Source organism: Saccopteryx leptura, chromosome 13 (assembly GCF_036850995.1).
Source record: "Saccopteryx leptura isolate mSacLep1 chromosome 13, mSacLep1_pri_phased_curated, whole genome shotgun sequence".
NCBI lineage: Eukaryota > Metazoa > Chordata > Mammalia > Chiroptera > Emballonuridae > Saccopteryx > Saccopteryx leptura.
In genome coordinates this window covers 45,965,992-45,981,873 of record NC_089515.1, presented here as the reverse complement: position 1 = coordinate 45,981,873, position 15,882 = coordinate 45,965,992, and the positions used below count along the sequence as shown (strand labels likewise).

At 53.1% G+C, this 15,882-nt stretch overlaps 1 protein-coding gene across 4 annotated transcripts in view; it reads right to left on the bottom strand.

Annotated features, from left to right (window-relative positions):
* The window catches only part of NTRK3 (neurotrophic receptor tyrosine kinase 3), a 347,391-nt gene that overhangs the window by 269,757 nt on the left and 61,752 nt on the right, over positions 1 to 15,882 (bottom strand). For all 4 annotated transcript variants that reach the window (XM_066355626.1, XM_066355622.1, XM_066355623.1 and 1 more), the window contains exons 3-4: positions 15,594 to 15,668; positions 14,846 to 14,917 (exon numbers count right to left, since the gene is read on the bottom strand). In XM_066355626.1, the coding sequence (XP_066211723.1) occupies positions 14,846 to 14,917; positions 15,594 to 15,668 (147 nt within the window). The remainder of the gene's footprint in view (positions 1 to 14,845; positions 14,918 to 15,593; positions 15,669 to 15,882) is intronic.

The following is a 15,882-nucleotide window of genomic DNA, read 5'->3' as shown; positions in this document are numbered from 1 at the left end:
ATTTCCAAGGCACCTGTTCCCTGTGCTTAACATGGCCCATCATAGTACTATTGGTAGAGTCACCTGGTAGAGATTTGAACCGAATAGTGTTTGAATGTTTTCCAGCTACAGTCAGGTTAGCTTCTAGTGATGATGCAGCTACCATGCTATCACCAGATACACCAATGTAGGAATGTGTTTCCTGTGACACAGGAAAGGGACTTACAAGAAAAGTCCGGGTGGTTCCTGATGACGAGTCTCAGTGCAGCATCAAGACCCCAAGATCAAGGAACCAGGCGAGTCCCTTCGCAGGTGGCAGCAGGGACTAAGGAAACAGTGCAGTGTGGCATCAAAGACGATGAGCGTGGAGTCAGAGACCTGTGTCCTGGCCCAGACTTCACTGTCTCTGCCATGTAGCCTTGGACAAATCCCTCTCGGTGTCCTCGGCAATAAGAGGGATGATAGTAATTGCTACTTCACCTCAACGCTGCATATTAAGCGAGAGGTCCCTTTGAACAGTGGCCTTAAAGGCACCAGAGCCATGCTGGTTCTGACACCATATTGCTCAGGGCCTTGGTCATGAGTCATAAAAGGGAAATGTCATGGACTCTCACAGAAGCACACCATGCAGTGACCAATTCCTTTCTACGTCTCCCTACAGGGCCCCACGCAGACACACCCACTTGTTTCATAGGTCCTTAGGGGCACTAATGGGTGCCTGGCATGATCTGGGCATGTCAATGAATGAATGAGTCAGGACAACAGAAATAAGAAACTCCCAAAAATTCTGGTCTGACTGAAGGCTACAAAAAAGACCAGACCCAACACCTGCAAGGGACTCGCCATGCGCCAGAACATCTTACGCTTTATCCCACCGGGTCCCAAAACAAGCCAAAGAGGGAAACAGTGTTTCTCGCCACAGGGAAGACCCAGCTCAGAGAGGCAAGAAGATGTGACCAAGGTCTCACAGCGGCTAGGCCGTCCCGCCGGGAAGGGAGCCCCGACTGCCGACGCCAGCATTTGTTTCTTCAGAGGTAACATTGTGCCCTGCCTCTCAGTGCTCATCCAGGGGAGAGGGGAGGGGGCGAGCTTGAAGCAGAGACCTGCACCGCAGAGAGAGACAGCGGAATCAGAGGAGGAAAGTGGAGAGGGAGAGAGCAGAGAGACAGACCGCTGCTGGGACCAGGGCTGCGGGATGTGATTATTAATATTCTCACCAGAGTCCCGGCCATTTAAACTTTATTTAAGAACATGCCTGACTGTATAATTACAAGGCTTTAATTTGTTTTCTTTTCTGCACAATAAATAAGGAGCACGCGTTTGCTCTCTGCAAACGCCGCCCGCCCGTGCCGGCATCGGTGGAGGCTGCTGACTGGAGGTGGACGGCTGGCACACGGAGGGGCAGCCCACCGTCACCTGGACACCTGGGCTCCCCAGATGTGGGGCAGGCAGGAGGACCAAGCAGGGCTCATGTTGCAGGTGGTGGGGCCCCTGGCTCTGAGGGGCACTGACCCGGCAGGGAACCTGGCTCTGGACACAGGCATGGCTGCTCAGTATCCCTCAGGGGAACCCACTCCCTCTGGCTCTGTGGCTGGCTGTGCCCAACTCACTGGACAACTTTGGGCTTCAGACCCACTCAATGATTAAAGGGAAACAAGGGGTCACGCAGCTCCCCCCTCGAGCTGCCCATCCACTCACCCACTGAGCGTCGCCATGTGCCAGGGCCACCGCTGGTGGAGAAGAGAGGGGGGACACCTTGCCTCAGGAGTGAGCCCGGCAGGGACAGCAAACATCACATAATTAAAAGTATAATTATTGAATTTGAATGTGTATTTATTGGGACAAGTGCAGCGGAAGAAGAGGAACAGGAACCTAGGGATGGCAGTGGGGAACAGTGTCGGGGGTGGGGTGTGGCGTACCCGCCTGAGCCCCGAGCTGGCACGGGAGGCACTAACTGAAGAGGATGGGGATGACGGAGGGGCCCGGGCAGGGGGAGGGGAGTGCAGTCAAGGAAAGCGTCCAGTGGCGGGTGCGAGTGGAGGACTGCTGGGAAGTTCCCGGGGCACCCTACTCGGGCCCCTGCCCTGGCTGCACGCTCACCAGGCAGTCAGGGGCAGGAGGTCTGGCCTGTAGCCTGAGAGCATTGGAGGCACATTTAGGAGAGAATTGGACTAAAATGTTTGAATAATTTCCTTGCCATGCATGGAGAAAAGTGTGGGGTGGAGTGAGAGCTTAGGACCCTGGTTTGGAGAGGCCGGGCTGGGCAGGGCGGCACCGAGACCTCCCTCAGAAGGACATGTGGAGGCACTGGGCACGGACTGACCGGACCGACCGCACCCACCACAGCACAGGGGCAGTGGGGAGGGGCCCGGTCCCTCTGCGGCCCTGACTCCCCCCACCCTGGCTCTCCCTAACATGACCAGCTCCTCAGGGCCCAGTGAGAGAGGTTTCAGGTCACAGGACTGACCTGAGGGACAGGAGAATGGGAAGCAAGGATTCTGACACTCCTGTGCTGCCCACTCAGGAGCCGCAGGGAGAGGTGATGTGGGGACCCCGCCATCTGCCTGACTCCAGGCTCAGTGGGGGTCACACTTGCCCCTGCACCGCCAGGCCTCGGGCACTCAGTGCAGGGCTCCCTCTACCTGGGACCCCCCCCATCCCCCCCCAGGGGACCTTCCCTGCTGCAGTCCCCCTTCCCCAAAGATACACACCTGCCTTTGCTAACTGCTCCTTGGGAGCCCCAGGGTCCCTGTCACACTGTGGAGTAACTGTCTCTGGCCTCCAACCTAAAACCATCACAAGGATAACCAGGTGGTACCCAGGACCCACAGGACTAAGGCCAAGGCCAGCAGCCCCAAGAGACAATGGGTGAACCCGGGAAAAAAGAGATGTTCGCAAACCCGTGAGGACGAAACGAGGGAGGAAAGGATGGGAGGCTGCCAGCCTGCTGAGGAAGGGAGAGGGGCACAATTAATGACGACTCTGAAATAGCCACAAGACTAATCTCATTTTCTAAATCTGTCCTTAACAAGAAGAATGGAGACAAGAGATGGGGACAAATGGGAAGTAATGAAGCCTTGGGGGTGGGCAGGAGAAAAAGAAAAGGAAATCAGCTGAGAATAAACAAGGCTCGAAAGGACAGCACACGGTCTAATCTCCAAGGCCCAGAGACACGCAGCCAGACACCACAGAGTTTGCTCAGCACTAGACTTGAGTGTTTGGAAGGCAAAGCTGACAAGGACACAACAAAACTCTTCAAGTTCAGTCCTGAGGATCCCAGAGAAGGGAGACTTCTGAAATCAAGACTGTCACCAGCCCTGGCTGGTTTGGCTCAGTGGTAGAGCATCAGCCCAGCATGTGGAAGTCCCGGGTTCGATTCCCGGCCAGAACACACAGGCAAAGTGCCCATCTGCTTCTCCAACCCTCCTCCTCTCACTTCTCTCTCTCCTCTCTCTCTATCCCTATCTTCGCCTCCCTCATTGATGGCTCAATTGGAGCAAGTTGGCCCCAGGCACTGAGCATGGCTCCATGGCCTCTCCTCGGGTGCTAAAATAGTACCATTGCCGAGCAATGGAGCAACAACCCCAGATGGGCAGAACAGTGTCCCACATAGGCGGCTTGCTGGGTGGATCCTGGTCAGGGTGAATGCAGGAGTCTGTCTCTCTGCCTCCCTACCTCTCACTTAAGAAAAATTAAAAAAGACACTCACCAAGGCCTCTTGGGTGAATGGGAGACCTCAACTAAGAGAATCTCAAAATATCATAAGCCACCCAGTCTGGGTCATGGCAGGTCTGCCCTGGATGGATCAGAATGTTATCCACAAAACAAAGGGAACAGAAGGAGATGAACAGGAAGGACATCAGTGACTCCAGGACCACGGAGAGCCTGGAGGAGAGGCACAACGGACAGGAAGAAAGAAACTCAACTTAGGATGCTTGCTACCTGCCTCGCTGGCAGACAGGAAGCCGGCAGTTTCCGGGGCCCCGGAGGGACAATCACGCAGGAGACCGAGAGTGTGAGCAGAGTGGAAAAGGACTTTCTTCCGAGACAGCAGATAAATGAATGGAGGCTAAGAAACTCCGCGTTGAGAAGCCAGAGCTGGCGAATTCCAGGGCACAAAACACATTTTAGGTTCAAGAGGAGCAAAAAGGATCCATCTGAGAAAAGACCCAACGAAGGCTCTGCCTGGTGTCACCAGGTGTCACAGGGGCTGGGATGTGGGAAGAAGGAAGGGACCCAGGCACTCTTACAGAAATAACGCTGTGTCATGGCACCAGGAGGTCCCGGCTATTGAGCTGCACACGTCAGCACAAAACCTCGGGATGTCAGGGCAGCGGCCTCCGAGCTCATCTTACCTGATGCACGTCTTCTCCTCTCCCAGGTCTGTAATGCAGTCTGCCACCTACAGACACGGTCCCCCTGCCTGGGAGTGGGGCCGGAGACAGCCAAGGCTGGTGACATGGAGAGAACTCCGTGCCCCCTGGACAAGGCGAGTTGGAAACCTCCTCTTTGGCTGAGTTCAGGAGAACTGACATCAGCCCAGGATGAACCCAAGTTTGCCACAACCAGTGACGGGAGAGGGGAGTCGTTCTTAAGCGCTCTAGAGGCAGCCCACCGGGGTTGGCTTCCGTCTCTGCCACTTAGTGGCAGACTACATGGCAAAGCAGCTCACCCAAGGTCACAGAACACTGTCCAACGTCACAGAACGCGGCAGAGAGAGAGCAAGGACGTGCAGTGTGGTCACGCAGCCCCACTGTGGCCAGCTCCTTCTCACAACTGACAGCTACGCAGGTGCCAGCCAAGTTCAGAGTCTCCTACCCTCCTGGCCCTACCCGGCCACACCCCCACATACAGTCCTGACTCACTTCTCAAATCATTAAATCTGCAAAAATCCAACTCCACAGACAAATGGCTCATTGCCGAATCCTATTCCCTTGAGACTCTTTCTGAGTTTACCTGCGGACCAGACATGAAGTCTTGGAACCAGGAACATGTGTCTTAAGAGCTCCAGGAGGAATTCCGAATCATAAAAGGTTGTGCTCACCCCTCAGGGAAATAGCAGCCCCTGTGCCATAAGCAGGCAGTCCATCAACCCCCGCCACTGCCGCCTCCTCCATGGAGCCCCCTCGGGTGCTCCTGTCTGCCTCTGGTCCACAGTCACACTCACAGTCTAACCAGGGACCCCTCCACTGCCTCATATTACAAGACTGGAGCAGGTCAAGCATTTGTGCATTGTGACAAAGGTGCAAGCTGTGTCACAAAGAGCCCACAACCTCTAATAAAGAACCGCCACTCCTGACCAGGCGGTGGAGTAGTGGATAAAGCATCGAACTGTGATGCAGAGGACCCAGGTTTGAAACCCCAAGGTCACCAGCTTGAGCGTGGGCCCCTCTGGTTTGAGCAAAGCTCACCAGCTTGAGCCCAAGGTTGCTGGCTTGAGCAAGGGGTTACTCGGTCTGCTGTAGCGCCCCTGTCAAGGCACATATGAGAAAGTAATAAATGAACAACTAAGGTGCTGCAATGAAGAATTGATGCTTCTCATCTCTCTATTCCTGTCTGTCAGTCCCCATCTGTCCTTCTTTCTGACTTCTCTGTCAAAAAAACCCACAAAAAAACCAAATTGCTGCTTGCTAACAATGCACTTATTTATACATACACATTCGACTTCTGCAGTCACATCCCTCTTGCCTGTGTGCTGAGACTCTTCCTCCAGGGAGAGAAAAGGGGGTCAGGATGACAGCTAAGGCCCCAGGAGCTGTGGTGTACTCCCAGTGGCCCACCCACCTGGGTGCTAGGTACCGCCACTGTCACTCCTGGCTTCTCTTTTCATCTTCTTTTTAAACCGCAGCAAAAGTTTATTTCTGTCTCACACTACATGTCCTCAGGAAGTCAGCTGTGGCCTTGCTCCCAGCATCCTCCCGGCTAGACTCAGCACTAATGAAACAGCCTCCATCTGGAACAGTGACACCTCCTGTCCCATGACAGGGGACAGAGAGACATGGTGGCCCTCACACAAGCTCTTAAAACTTCAGCTAAAGCAGGGCACAGGATACATACACACACACACATGCACATACACATACATGCAAACCTAACGCACACTCACCCATATTATTCCCGTCTAATTCAAATCCCATGCAATTCACACATTTTTTTAAAGTGAGAGGAGGGGTATAGTGAGACAGACACCCCCATGCATTGACCGGTATCCCCCTGGCAACCCGTCTGGAGCTGATGCTCAAATCAACTGAGCTATTTTTAGCACTTGAAACTGATGCACTTCGACCAGCCAAGTTATCCTCAGCACCTGGGGCCGATGCTCAAGCCAATCAAGCCCCTGGCTGTGGGAGGTAAAGAGGGAGAGAGAGAAGGAAGAGAAGGAGGGAAAGAGAAGCAGATGGTTGCTTCTCTTATATACCCTGACCAGGAATCAAGAAGACATACAGACACCAGGCCAATGCGCTACCACTGAGACCACCAGCCAGGGAGAACAGTTCACATATTTAAAGTGGACCATTCAATGGTTGTTAGCACATTCATAGAATTGTGCAACCATCACCCTCCCAGTTTTTGAACATTTTTTCATCACCCCATACCCAGTATATTCCTAACTCAGCTTAACCATGGAGGAGATTATAAATTCAATGGCATTATACCCATGAGTATATGGCCTCCTGCAAACTTCACTTGTCACATCTAAAACAGTGATTTTTAAATGAGTGAGACCTGCTAGGTGCAAACCATACACCCCAGCCACGACACACCTCTCTCAACAACCTCAGAAGTCCTCAAACAGGGTTCTTAATTCAGGGTCCAAAAACGTCACATTTACTGGGCTCTTATGGTGGGCCATTCTCCCCAATGCTGCATAGGCACTATCCTATTTAACCTGGCTAACAACCATACGATCCCCGTTTTCGGACATTGAGGCTCAGATATGCAGATATATTGAGTAACTTGCCCCCGATATACAGGTATATACAGTAGAGCCAGGGTTTAAACTCAGGCTGTGTGGTTCAAGAGCACACACTCTTAGCTACTCATCAAAATAAGCAAATTGGTTGGTGGGATTTAGTGAGAGGCAACAGCACAGGCACCAGTGTGATGGCTTCCGATCAGGTAGAGCAATACGATAAGAAAGCTCCAAAAGACGGGCTGCCTTCATTGTACCTTTCATGTGACATTTCAGCAGAGTGATGTTGCCATACGACAGTCCTATTTAAACACGTTCTTCCACCAGTGCTCTAGATCAATGCTTTGCATACAATATTTACCCATATATTTTTCCTCTTAAACAGGGCTGCAGTGTTTCCTACCACACACAGAAGTCTGGGAAGCTTTAGCTATAGTAGATAGGACCCAAGAGAAGTCATGAGAATGACCAAGTGGAAAGATGGCCAAAAGACCCCAGTTCTACATGGGGCCCAGCTCTTACCCATGAGCTCCCAGTCAGAATTCTTCTCCACTTGGACACCCCTTCTCTCACTCATGGAATGATCAAGTTAGACCAGAGTCACTCGTACATCCAACCAGTGGCCTTGAACAACTTGCTATGTAATACAGGCATTTTTTCTGGGCGCTGGAGCTACCAGAATGACCATCAAAAAGAATGACCATCAAAAAGATCCCGCGTTAAGGAAGCTTACATTCTACCATGGGGAACAGAGTATAAACAAACAACTGAGATACTTCCAGACAGTCAATAGTAACCAGGACCGGGGAAGCTACTGAGCCACCCAATGTGACCAGGAGGGGTAGGGGTGGAAGGGGAAGTGCCGCTAAGACTGGGTGGTCAGAGGGGTCTTGCTAAGAAGGTGACCTCAGAGTGAAGGATAAGAAGGAGGACATGGCAGACATGATTGCATGCAGAGATCTGGAACAGGGGACTCACCCGGAAGCACAAACACCAAGCAGGGAGTGGGCGCGGCGCGGTCACGGGATTGAAAGGGGGTTCACAGGCTGCGGAGGGGAGCACAGGGGTGCAGGGCAGGGCGAGAGGAGGAAGAGGGGGACCGAGTGAACTTGACTCTGCGGGCGGGGGTGGTAGGGGTTTAGCTTTTACCATAAGTAAAGCGGGAGTGACTGGAGGGCTTTCTGCAGCAGAGTGACATAATCAAATCTGCGCAATTAAAGTACCACTCTGGCCACTGTGCCGGGAATGAAATGGAAGGGATGGGAGGGGAGGCAAGAAAAGCCTCCAATCATGAACCATGAGGCTTTGACCACAGAGCCAGCAGAGGGGCAGTGGCTGGAGCCGGTCCAGACTATTTCAGAGGCTCCATGAAGTAGGAGGTAGAAGGCTGGAGGAAAGCAGGAAAGGGTTAACACTACGGTCCGAGGGGAAACAGGGAGGGGAGAGGGGGCGCAGTTAAATCAAGGAGCCTGTTAGGGCCAAGTTCAGTTGGACAGGACCTCAGAGGCACCCAAGTGGAGACTCCGGAAGGCAGTTCAACATGGGTCTAAGGGAGCTGGGAAAGGGATATATACGGTGTGGTGGGGGTGGGGCTCTAGAGCCCCTCCCAGCTTTCACTGTCTACAATTCTGTGAAATCGGAGACCAAGGAGCAGGACGAACTCATCAATAATGGCCAAGAACATGCTGACTCTCTCATAAAGCGCTGTCATCAGCACTCTCTAGACGTCATCAGAGTCCAGGATGAGAACGTGGAAGTTCAGGGAAGCTTCTGAAGCTGCCCAAGGTCACGCAGTAGGACGTCTGAAGACCCAGGACTGGAACCTGGCCTCTCTGTCTCCAAAGCCCACGCTCCTGACGGGTGACGGGTGACGACGCGGCGTTCCGTGGCTCAGTCCCACCCATAGAGCAGGAGCAGGGCTCCCCTTGGGGAGCAGGGAGGGACACGTGTGCTGCTGTCAGTCCCTCGGGCTTGGCGGAAAGTCTCCGCGAAGAGGCAAGGGCAGGCAGAGAGCCAGCGCGTACTGATACAACAGCCACACACGGACTTGGGGTCCAGAACGGAGTGGGGACTGTGGGTGATATTTCAAGGAGGAAGAGCGTTGAGGGGTTTACAACACATAATAAATCGGTCTCATCACGTTTTCACCCCTGTAATCTCGAGAGACACTATCACCTCCTCCGCCATGTCCCCCGCCCTGCTCGCCCGCGTTGCCGACTTTCTCTCCTCGCACACACATCAGGCAGTTGACACAATTATGCCGAAACCAGGACACTCTCCCCGCTCACCCGTTGCACGTCCACACCGGTCAGCTCGGGGCTGACTCGAGTGTACATTTGCTCAGGACAGAGAGGAATTACCTAACAAGGCACCCAGAGCTTTGGGGGATAAAGGCAAGAAACTGAACACAAGCAGGGTCCCGCCACAACCTCACTCAGGGATTAAATAAATTATTTTGGCTGCTGAAATCTTACGTTGCATATTCTTGGAAGTAAGTGGGCCATAGGCCAGCACTAAGAAATCTTTTATAATAAAGATATTCAGGTTGTAATGTAACTTGCTACAGCATTTGACCTGAATAAAGGGATAAAAAAAAAAAAAAAAAAACTAAACAGAGCTTTTGCCACAGAGCTCTCTGAGGATGGCTGTTGCTAAATCCCCAGGGGAAATAATGGCGCTCTCTCTCTCTCTCTCTCTAATAATACTGTAAAAATCGCCACCCCTCCTCTGATGAGTTCTTCTGTGAAAACTAGACACAGACACAAAACGTGCCCGGAACATAGAAGAGTACATGGAATTCAGAGTCAGAGGGATCAGAAGCCAAGTCCTGGCCGTTCTACCAACAGCCATGTGCCCTTGAGGGAATTCAGTTACAACTTCCAAGCCTCAGTGTTCTCATTTATGCAATGGGCACAGCAGAGCTCTAACTTCAGTTGCTGTGAGAAGTGAGATCATATATATCTGCAAAAGCACCAGCTCCGTCCTTGGCACCTGGTAAGTTCTTTCCCTCTTCTCTCCTGATTCCAGCCCTTTCTTTCCTTAACACAATTTTCTAAATGTCTTAATAACTTTGTTTAAAAAAATCATTTCAGCCCTGGCTGGTAGGCTCAGTGGTACAGCATCAACCTGGCGTGTGGATGTCCCAGGTTCGATCCCTAGTCAGGGTACACAGGAGAGCAACCCTCTGCTTCTCCCTTCCCTCTCTCTCTCTCTCTCTCTCTCTCTCTCTCTCTCTTCCTTTCCTGCAGCCATAGCTCAATTAATGTGAGCACACTGACCCCGGGAGCTATGGATGGTTCCATGGAGCCTCTGCCTCAGGGGCTAAAAATAGCTTGGTTGCGAGCATGGCCCCAGGTGGGCAGAGCATCGACCCCAGGTGGGGGTTGCCAGGTGGATCCTGGTTGGGGTGCATGCAAGAATCTGTCTCTGTATCTCTCCTCCTCTCACTTAACCGTGTCAGTAGTGAGGTTTTTTTCATGTTCGCTGACCCCCAGGAGTGAGTTTGTTTTCAAAAAATGAAATTAGTTCCAGTTAAAAGTTTTATTAACTTAAAATCATATTTGTTTGTTAACCAATTTATGGAAACAAGAAGAACATACAGTTGCTTTTTCTTAATGTTGCCTTACACATTTTTAAAATAAAAATTTTTGTACGCTCGTACTCTGGATGGTCAGGAGGCACGAGGATGTACATGAACGTCCATACTTCTCAAAGGGTTAAAAAGATAAAAAATAAAATTAAACTAAAATTTGAAAAATGACTTCGGTGAAAACATAGCCCCTCCCAGCCCAGCAGGAAGAGTAGAGAGACTCCTAGAAAGAGGGTCAGAGGACTCCGTGGCATTCTACTCCTGCTACTCACCAGCCGAGCTGTCCCCGGGCTGTGACACAAGGCTGTCACCCCGACCCGGGATGACACCAGAATTCGATGGGACCATGTAGGAGAAAGCACTTTGGAAACCAGAAAGTGCTCTACAGATGAAAGAAGATACCACCACAGGAGTGCACTTTATCCATATTATTACTTCGGGAGACCCCAGACCATGGTGATCCGGCCCCTGTGTGAGCCACACCAGAGAAAGGGAACCCCAGGGAGGAGGCAAGGACCCAGCTGCGGAGGAGAGGCGAGAGGACTCGGCCAGCAAGCCAAGCCCAACGGTGTTGGTAGATGCGGTCTCAGACCAGATGGAAACAGCGGGAAAGCTCATCACTTACAGGTGCGTGGGTCCTTTGTGAGGCTAACAGCATTACAGAGAGTCCAGAACAGGGGAGTGGCTCCCTCCTCCCTTCTCTTTGATTCTGTTACCACTGCCACCAATGATAACGATAACTACTATCATTATTAGCAATGGCCACGCCTGAATCTGACTCTTACCAGGCACTAGGCTAAGTGCTACATGTGCCCCTATCACTGAATCCCAACCACATCCTACCCCTAAAATAGGCATCATTATTATGCCCATTGTACAGATGCACAAATAACTATCCCAAGTATCAGTCTGGAAAGCCATTAATCCAGAATTCTTAAGATCAGGGAGAAAAGAATTTCTCTTGATAGATATGAATTAACGTTTCCCTTTCTCATATATGGTAATGACTGAGACAGTCAGGAGGCGATGGTCAGCCACTCGTTAACCTCGAAGTGGGACCTAATCTCTAGCCTTCTCTGTGGCAGACAGTGTGGCTCCGCTTTGACCTTGTGCTTCACGGTCTGGCACGAGGAAGGGCTACACTGACGAACAGGACAGCAGCTCGCGGATAGGGACGCTGAGCCCATCAGCACCGTCTGGCTAATCTGATAGCAATACAGGGGACAGTGATTTCCCTTCCTGCTTCTCATTCTGTACAACAGAGAAGGGAAGACTTCTCAGCCATCACCCTTAAAAAAGAAAAAAAGGAAAAGGAAAAAGCCGCCCAGCCAGGGCTCAGCAATTAACGCTGGAGTAAGTGATCATCCTGTGATTGCTCAGCTGGGGCCTGCAGACTTGTAAATGCGTTTAGGGGACAGAAATAGAAGATGTTGTGAGAGAGCAAAGAAACCTGGCCCACTTGCCAGGAGCAAATGTCCCAAAGCTGCCGGGAAATTCATTGGGTTAAGATGTGGGTGTATCTTTGCAAATGGGAAAGGTTAACACAGAAACCTCTTGACTCTCCTCTCTGAGTCCTCGCCTTCTCTGGAGGACCCCCCACCCCGTGACTCCCGGAGCCCCTCAACCAGGCACTGACCTTCCACAGCAAGCTGAGCACCCAGCTGGCTCTCCCCCAGGGTGCAGTCGGGCCCAGACTGCAGCGAATGGCCAGTCACCCCTCCTCACCCCACAACCCACACGGGCACCGGGGCAGGAGCTGGCCAAAGCACCCAGCAGAAAAAAGTGCCCAAGGTCACGGGCAGGCTTCCTGGTACCATGAGAACCAAGTCCAACCAGACAGCCTGGCCCCAAAGCCCACCAGCCTGCCACAGCCACCATCCAGCAGATGGCAGATCGTCCCCAAAGAAATGGTGGGTCGCAGCCCTTGTCTGGGACCTCCAGGGTACGACAAGGACACTCCAGTACAACCCACATCAGAGACACCCGCCACCCGAGACGCAGCCCTGCTCCTATTCTGTCGCCCCTAGAAACGTGGTGGCCCCCAAAGCCCTCTCGATTTCCCTGGAGCTGCAGGTGACACAGCATCCTACAAGGCTCTAGGGCAGTGGTGGTCAACCTGGTCCCTACTGCCCACTAGTGGGCGTTCCAGCTTTCATGGTGGGCGGCAGCGGAGCAACCAAAGTATAAATAAAAAGACAGATTTAACTATAGTAAGTTGTTTTATAAAGATTTGTTCTGCCAAACTTAGCGAAAATCCGACATAAAGTACTTGGTAAGTAATTATTATTATATGCTTTAACTTGCTGTAACTCTGCTTTATAAATTTTATAAAGTAAAGTTACTTCCCTACTTTATAAATCACCATTACTGTGGAACCGGTGGGTGGTTAGAAAATTTTACTACTAACAGTGACACAAGAGTGGGCGGTGGGTATAAAAAGGTTGACTCCCCCTGTTCTAGGGCATGAGCACCCAGCCGCTGTCGCCAAGGGCACAGAGCTCCTCCCATGTGCAGAGCTCCCCTCCCCACAGTGCTACCCAGGAGCACAAACGGGCACTCCACGCGCCAGCTTCTGCCCACAGCGGTCTCGTTAGGCCCACGGAGTTGAGAGGTTTCACTTTTAGTCGCCAGGATTCAAAACTTGAGAGGTTTCACTGGACCTCCAACCCTTAGAAAAAACACCAAAAACATAACAGCAATCTGGCAACAGGCAGCCCACCTGCACACGGCAGCAGCCAGCTGGGATGGCTTCCTGGCTGCGCCTTCCGAGAGGACACGTGGTCCTCAGCCCGCACTGTCCCGACCTGGTCCACTGCGACCATTTAGCTCTGTGACCCTGGTAACGACTCAGTGTAAAGAGGGAGACTTTTCAGAGGTCAAAAGCTTCCTCCCCTGGGAGGTTTCACATTGGACCTCAGGTCCCGGAGAAAATAAACACCTGGAACATCTGGCAGCAGCCGCGCCTCCAGCTGTAAAGCACACACCTCGGGAGAGTCCGACCACAGCAGCGCTGGGAGGCAGGGGCAGCAGCTCAGCGAGACAGCTGGAAGGGGGGTCCCGGTCCCCCACAGCCAGCTCTCCAGGCTGTGAGCAGTGGCCACGCAGTGCACCACTTCCAAAGAGAGGAGAGGAAGTTCAGCACACAGCAGGGGTGGCCACAACTGAGTATATACGCACACACAAGTATATATATATAATGTATGTATGTATGTATGTATGTATTTATCGAGCATGCACTACATGCGTGGGGAAACACACAGAAGAGGCCCAGGGGGTGAAGCCAGGACCCCCCCAATTCTCCGTGATCTCTTCCCTTCTCCATCCCCTCCCTGCCACGTCCCGAGAGTGTGTCCCTCCGACACTCTGCCTCTCCCTGTGAGCTCCCACCCAGCCCAGCTGCCCTCCCGTTATTAAAGGCAAGGTGCCTCTGCTATGACTCTCAAGGGGTCAAAGGAAAGACTCGTCTGAAAGCTGTGTCTTCATCTTCTCCCCAAATACAGCAGACCCTTCCTGCCGGGTCCCTGGGGACGCTCTGCTCCTGGGGCAGTTCTCAGGGGATGTGTCCGTGGCGGACACTATTCTGAATGAAGAGCTGGCCAGACAGCAGGCACCACCGCGGAGCAGCAGGCTGGCATTGCCCACCATCGGCCACACGAGGGTTTGTTTCGATCTCACCGCCTCCCCAGGAAATGGTGGTCCTCCCATCGAATCTCAGTCTTCAGCCCAGAACTAGGCTTGGAGAGGAAGCACCAAGTTCGTGTGATTCTACTCCACAGGTCCAGCCAGAGTCAACACTGAGGTGGTCTCTCCTCCACCAGACATGGCGTCGGGGGAGGAGGAGAGGTGGGGAAAGGAGGCATAGCCAACCCACCCAGGGCCGTGTGGCCTGCAGCCTGTCCCACACGGAGCTGTGTGGCCTTATATACAAGTGTCTCCACTTCTCTGGCCTCTCTGCCACTGAACCCAGAACCTGTTTAGACATAACATCTGGTCTGGTCCTTTCTCTCTTCTTCCAGCGCCCTAACCCACCTCCACACACTTACGAACCTACACACAGCCTCAGAGTATAGCAGTCACATCCTCCGTGAGCAGACTTTCTTATCATTTACATGACCATAAACTGCCGATTTCATCACGAAGAGTGAACAAACTCGGGGGTCAGGGCCCCCTCCCTCTAATTCCTGGTACTGAGCTTTTCCTTCCAATAGGAACCTTAGAGATCAGCAAGTCCAAAATCCTTGTTTTCAGAAGCAAATTCTGAGGCCCAGAGCGGCTGAGGGCCTTGCCCAGGGCACACTGCCCCGACCCTCCCTGCCCCTGTTCCTCAGCCTCCCGCCCCGTGGGCCGGACCCAGCTCTACTCACATATAGCGCAAGTGGGGGTTCTTGGCAAAGGCTCTGGGCTGGATGCTCCGAAGTCCTGAGTTCTTGATGGTCCTGGAGAGAGAAAGGGGTTCAGTAGAGCTTACGGGGCGGACAGCTGCCCCGAGGTGAGGGGACAGGAAGTCAAGCCAAGACTGAACCTGAGCTGCCCTGTGAACCGAACTCATTTCTTCATCATCAGTACCACTGGGCAGTCCATGGAGGGGCACCACGTAAGGGGTATCTGGGTTTGCACTCGATGGGACATGGGGGACAGTTTGGGATGTGAGCGGGTAGTGGGGCAGCTGTCCTCTGCCTAGACTGGTAGGTGCGTGACAAGGTAGGCTCCCCCTTCGTGTCTCCTTCCCCCACCCCAAATCCCCACAGCCACTAGCCCTGAAGTCCCAAGGAGGGGCGGCCGGGGAGTTGCATACTCCCTGGGGCCACTGGTCAAGCAGACGGCTGAGGTGAGAGCACCGGCCAGGAGCCCTGAGTCCAGGTCCCGCCTTGCAACCTGACCTCAGGGGAGAGTTCACGCAAGCCCCTTGATGAAATGCGGGGGAGAGAAGGGCTGGTCTTCCAGGCCGCTGACATTCCCTACATGGGCAGTGCCTGCTCGACTAACAGAGGAAGCCCCGGAAAGACCAGACCCCTTGCAGGGCACACCCCAGCACCCAGAAAGGCAGGCGGCCAGGTGGCCTTCAGCCGCCCCCCACCCCCGAAAAGGCCCTCCGTGCCCGGGTGCACTCACAGCTTCTGGAGGCCGGTGTACAGCTCCATGTCCACGGCGTTGAGCGTGTGCAGACCGCGCCAGTTCTCTATGTGTCTGCGGAGGAAAGGCAGGCTTGGGTCAGCTGAGGGGCCACAGGAGAGGCACTGGCTCAAGAGCCAGAGAGACCTGGGTTTGAGTCCTGTACCGGTCACACGAGAGCTGGGCTTCCCACCAAGTCACCAAATGTCTCTGAGCCTGAGTTTCCCGCTCTGTGCAGTAACAGGTGCACCACGGGCCAACCCGGGTCACTGTGAGATCCTGAGAGCAG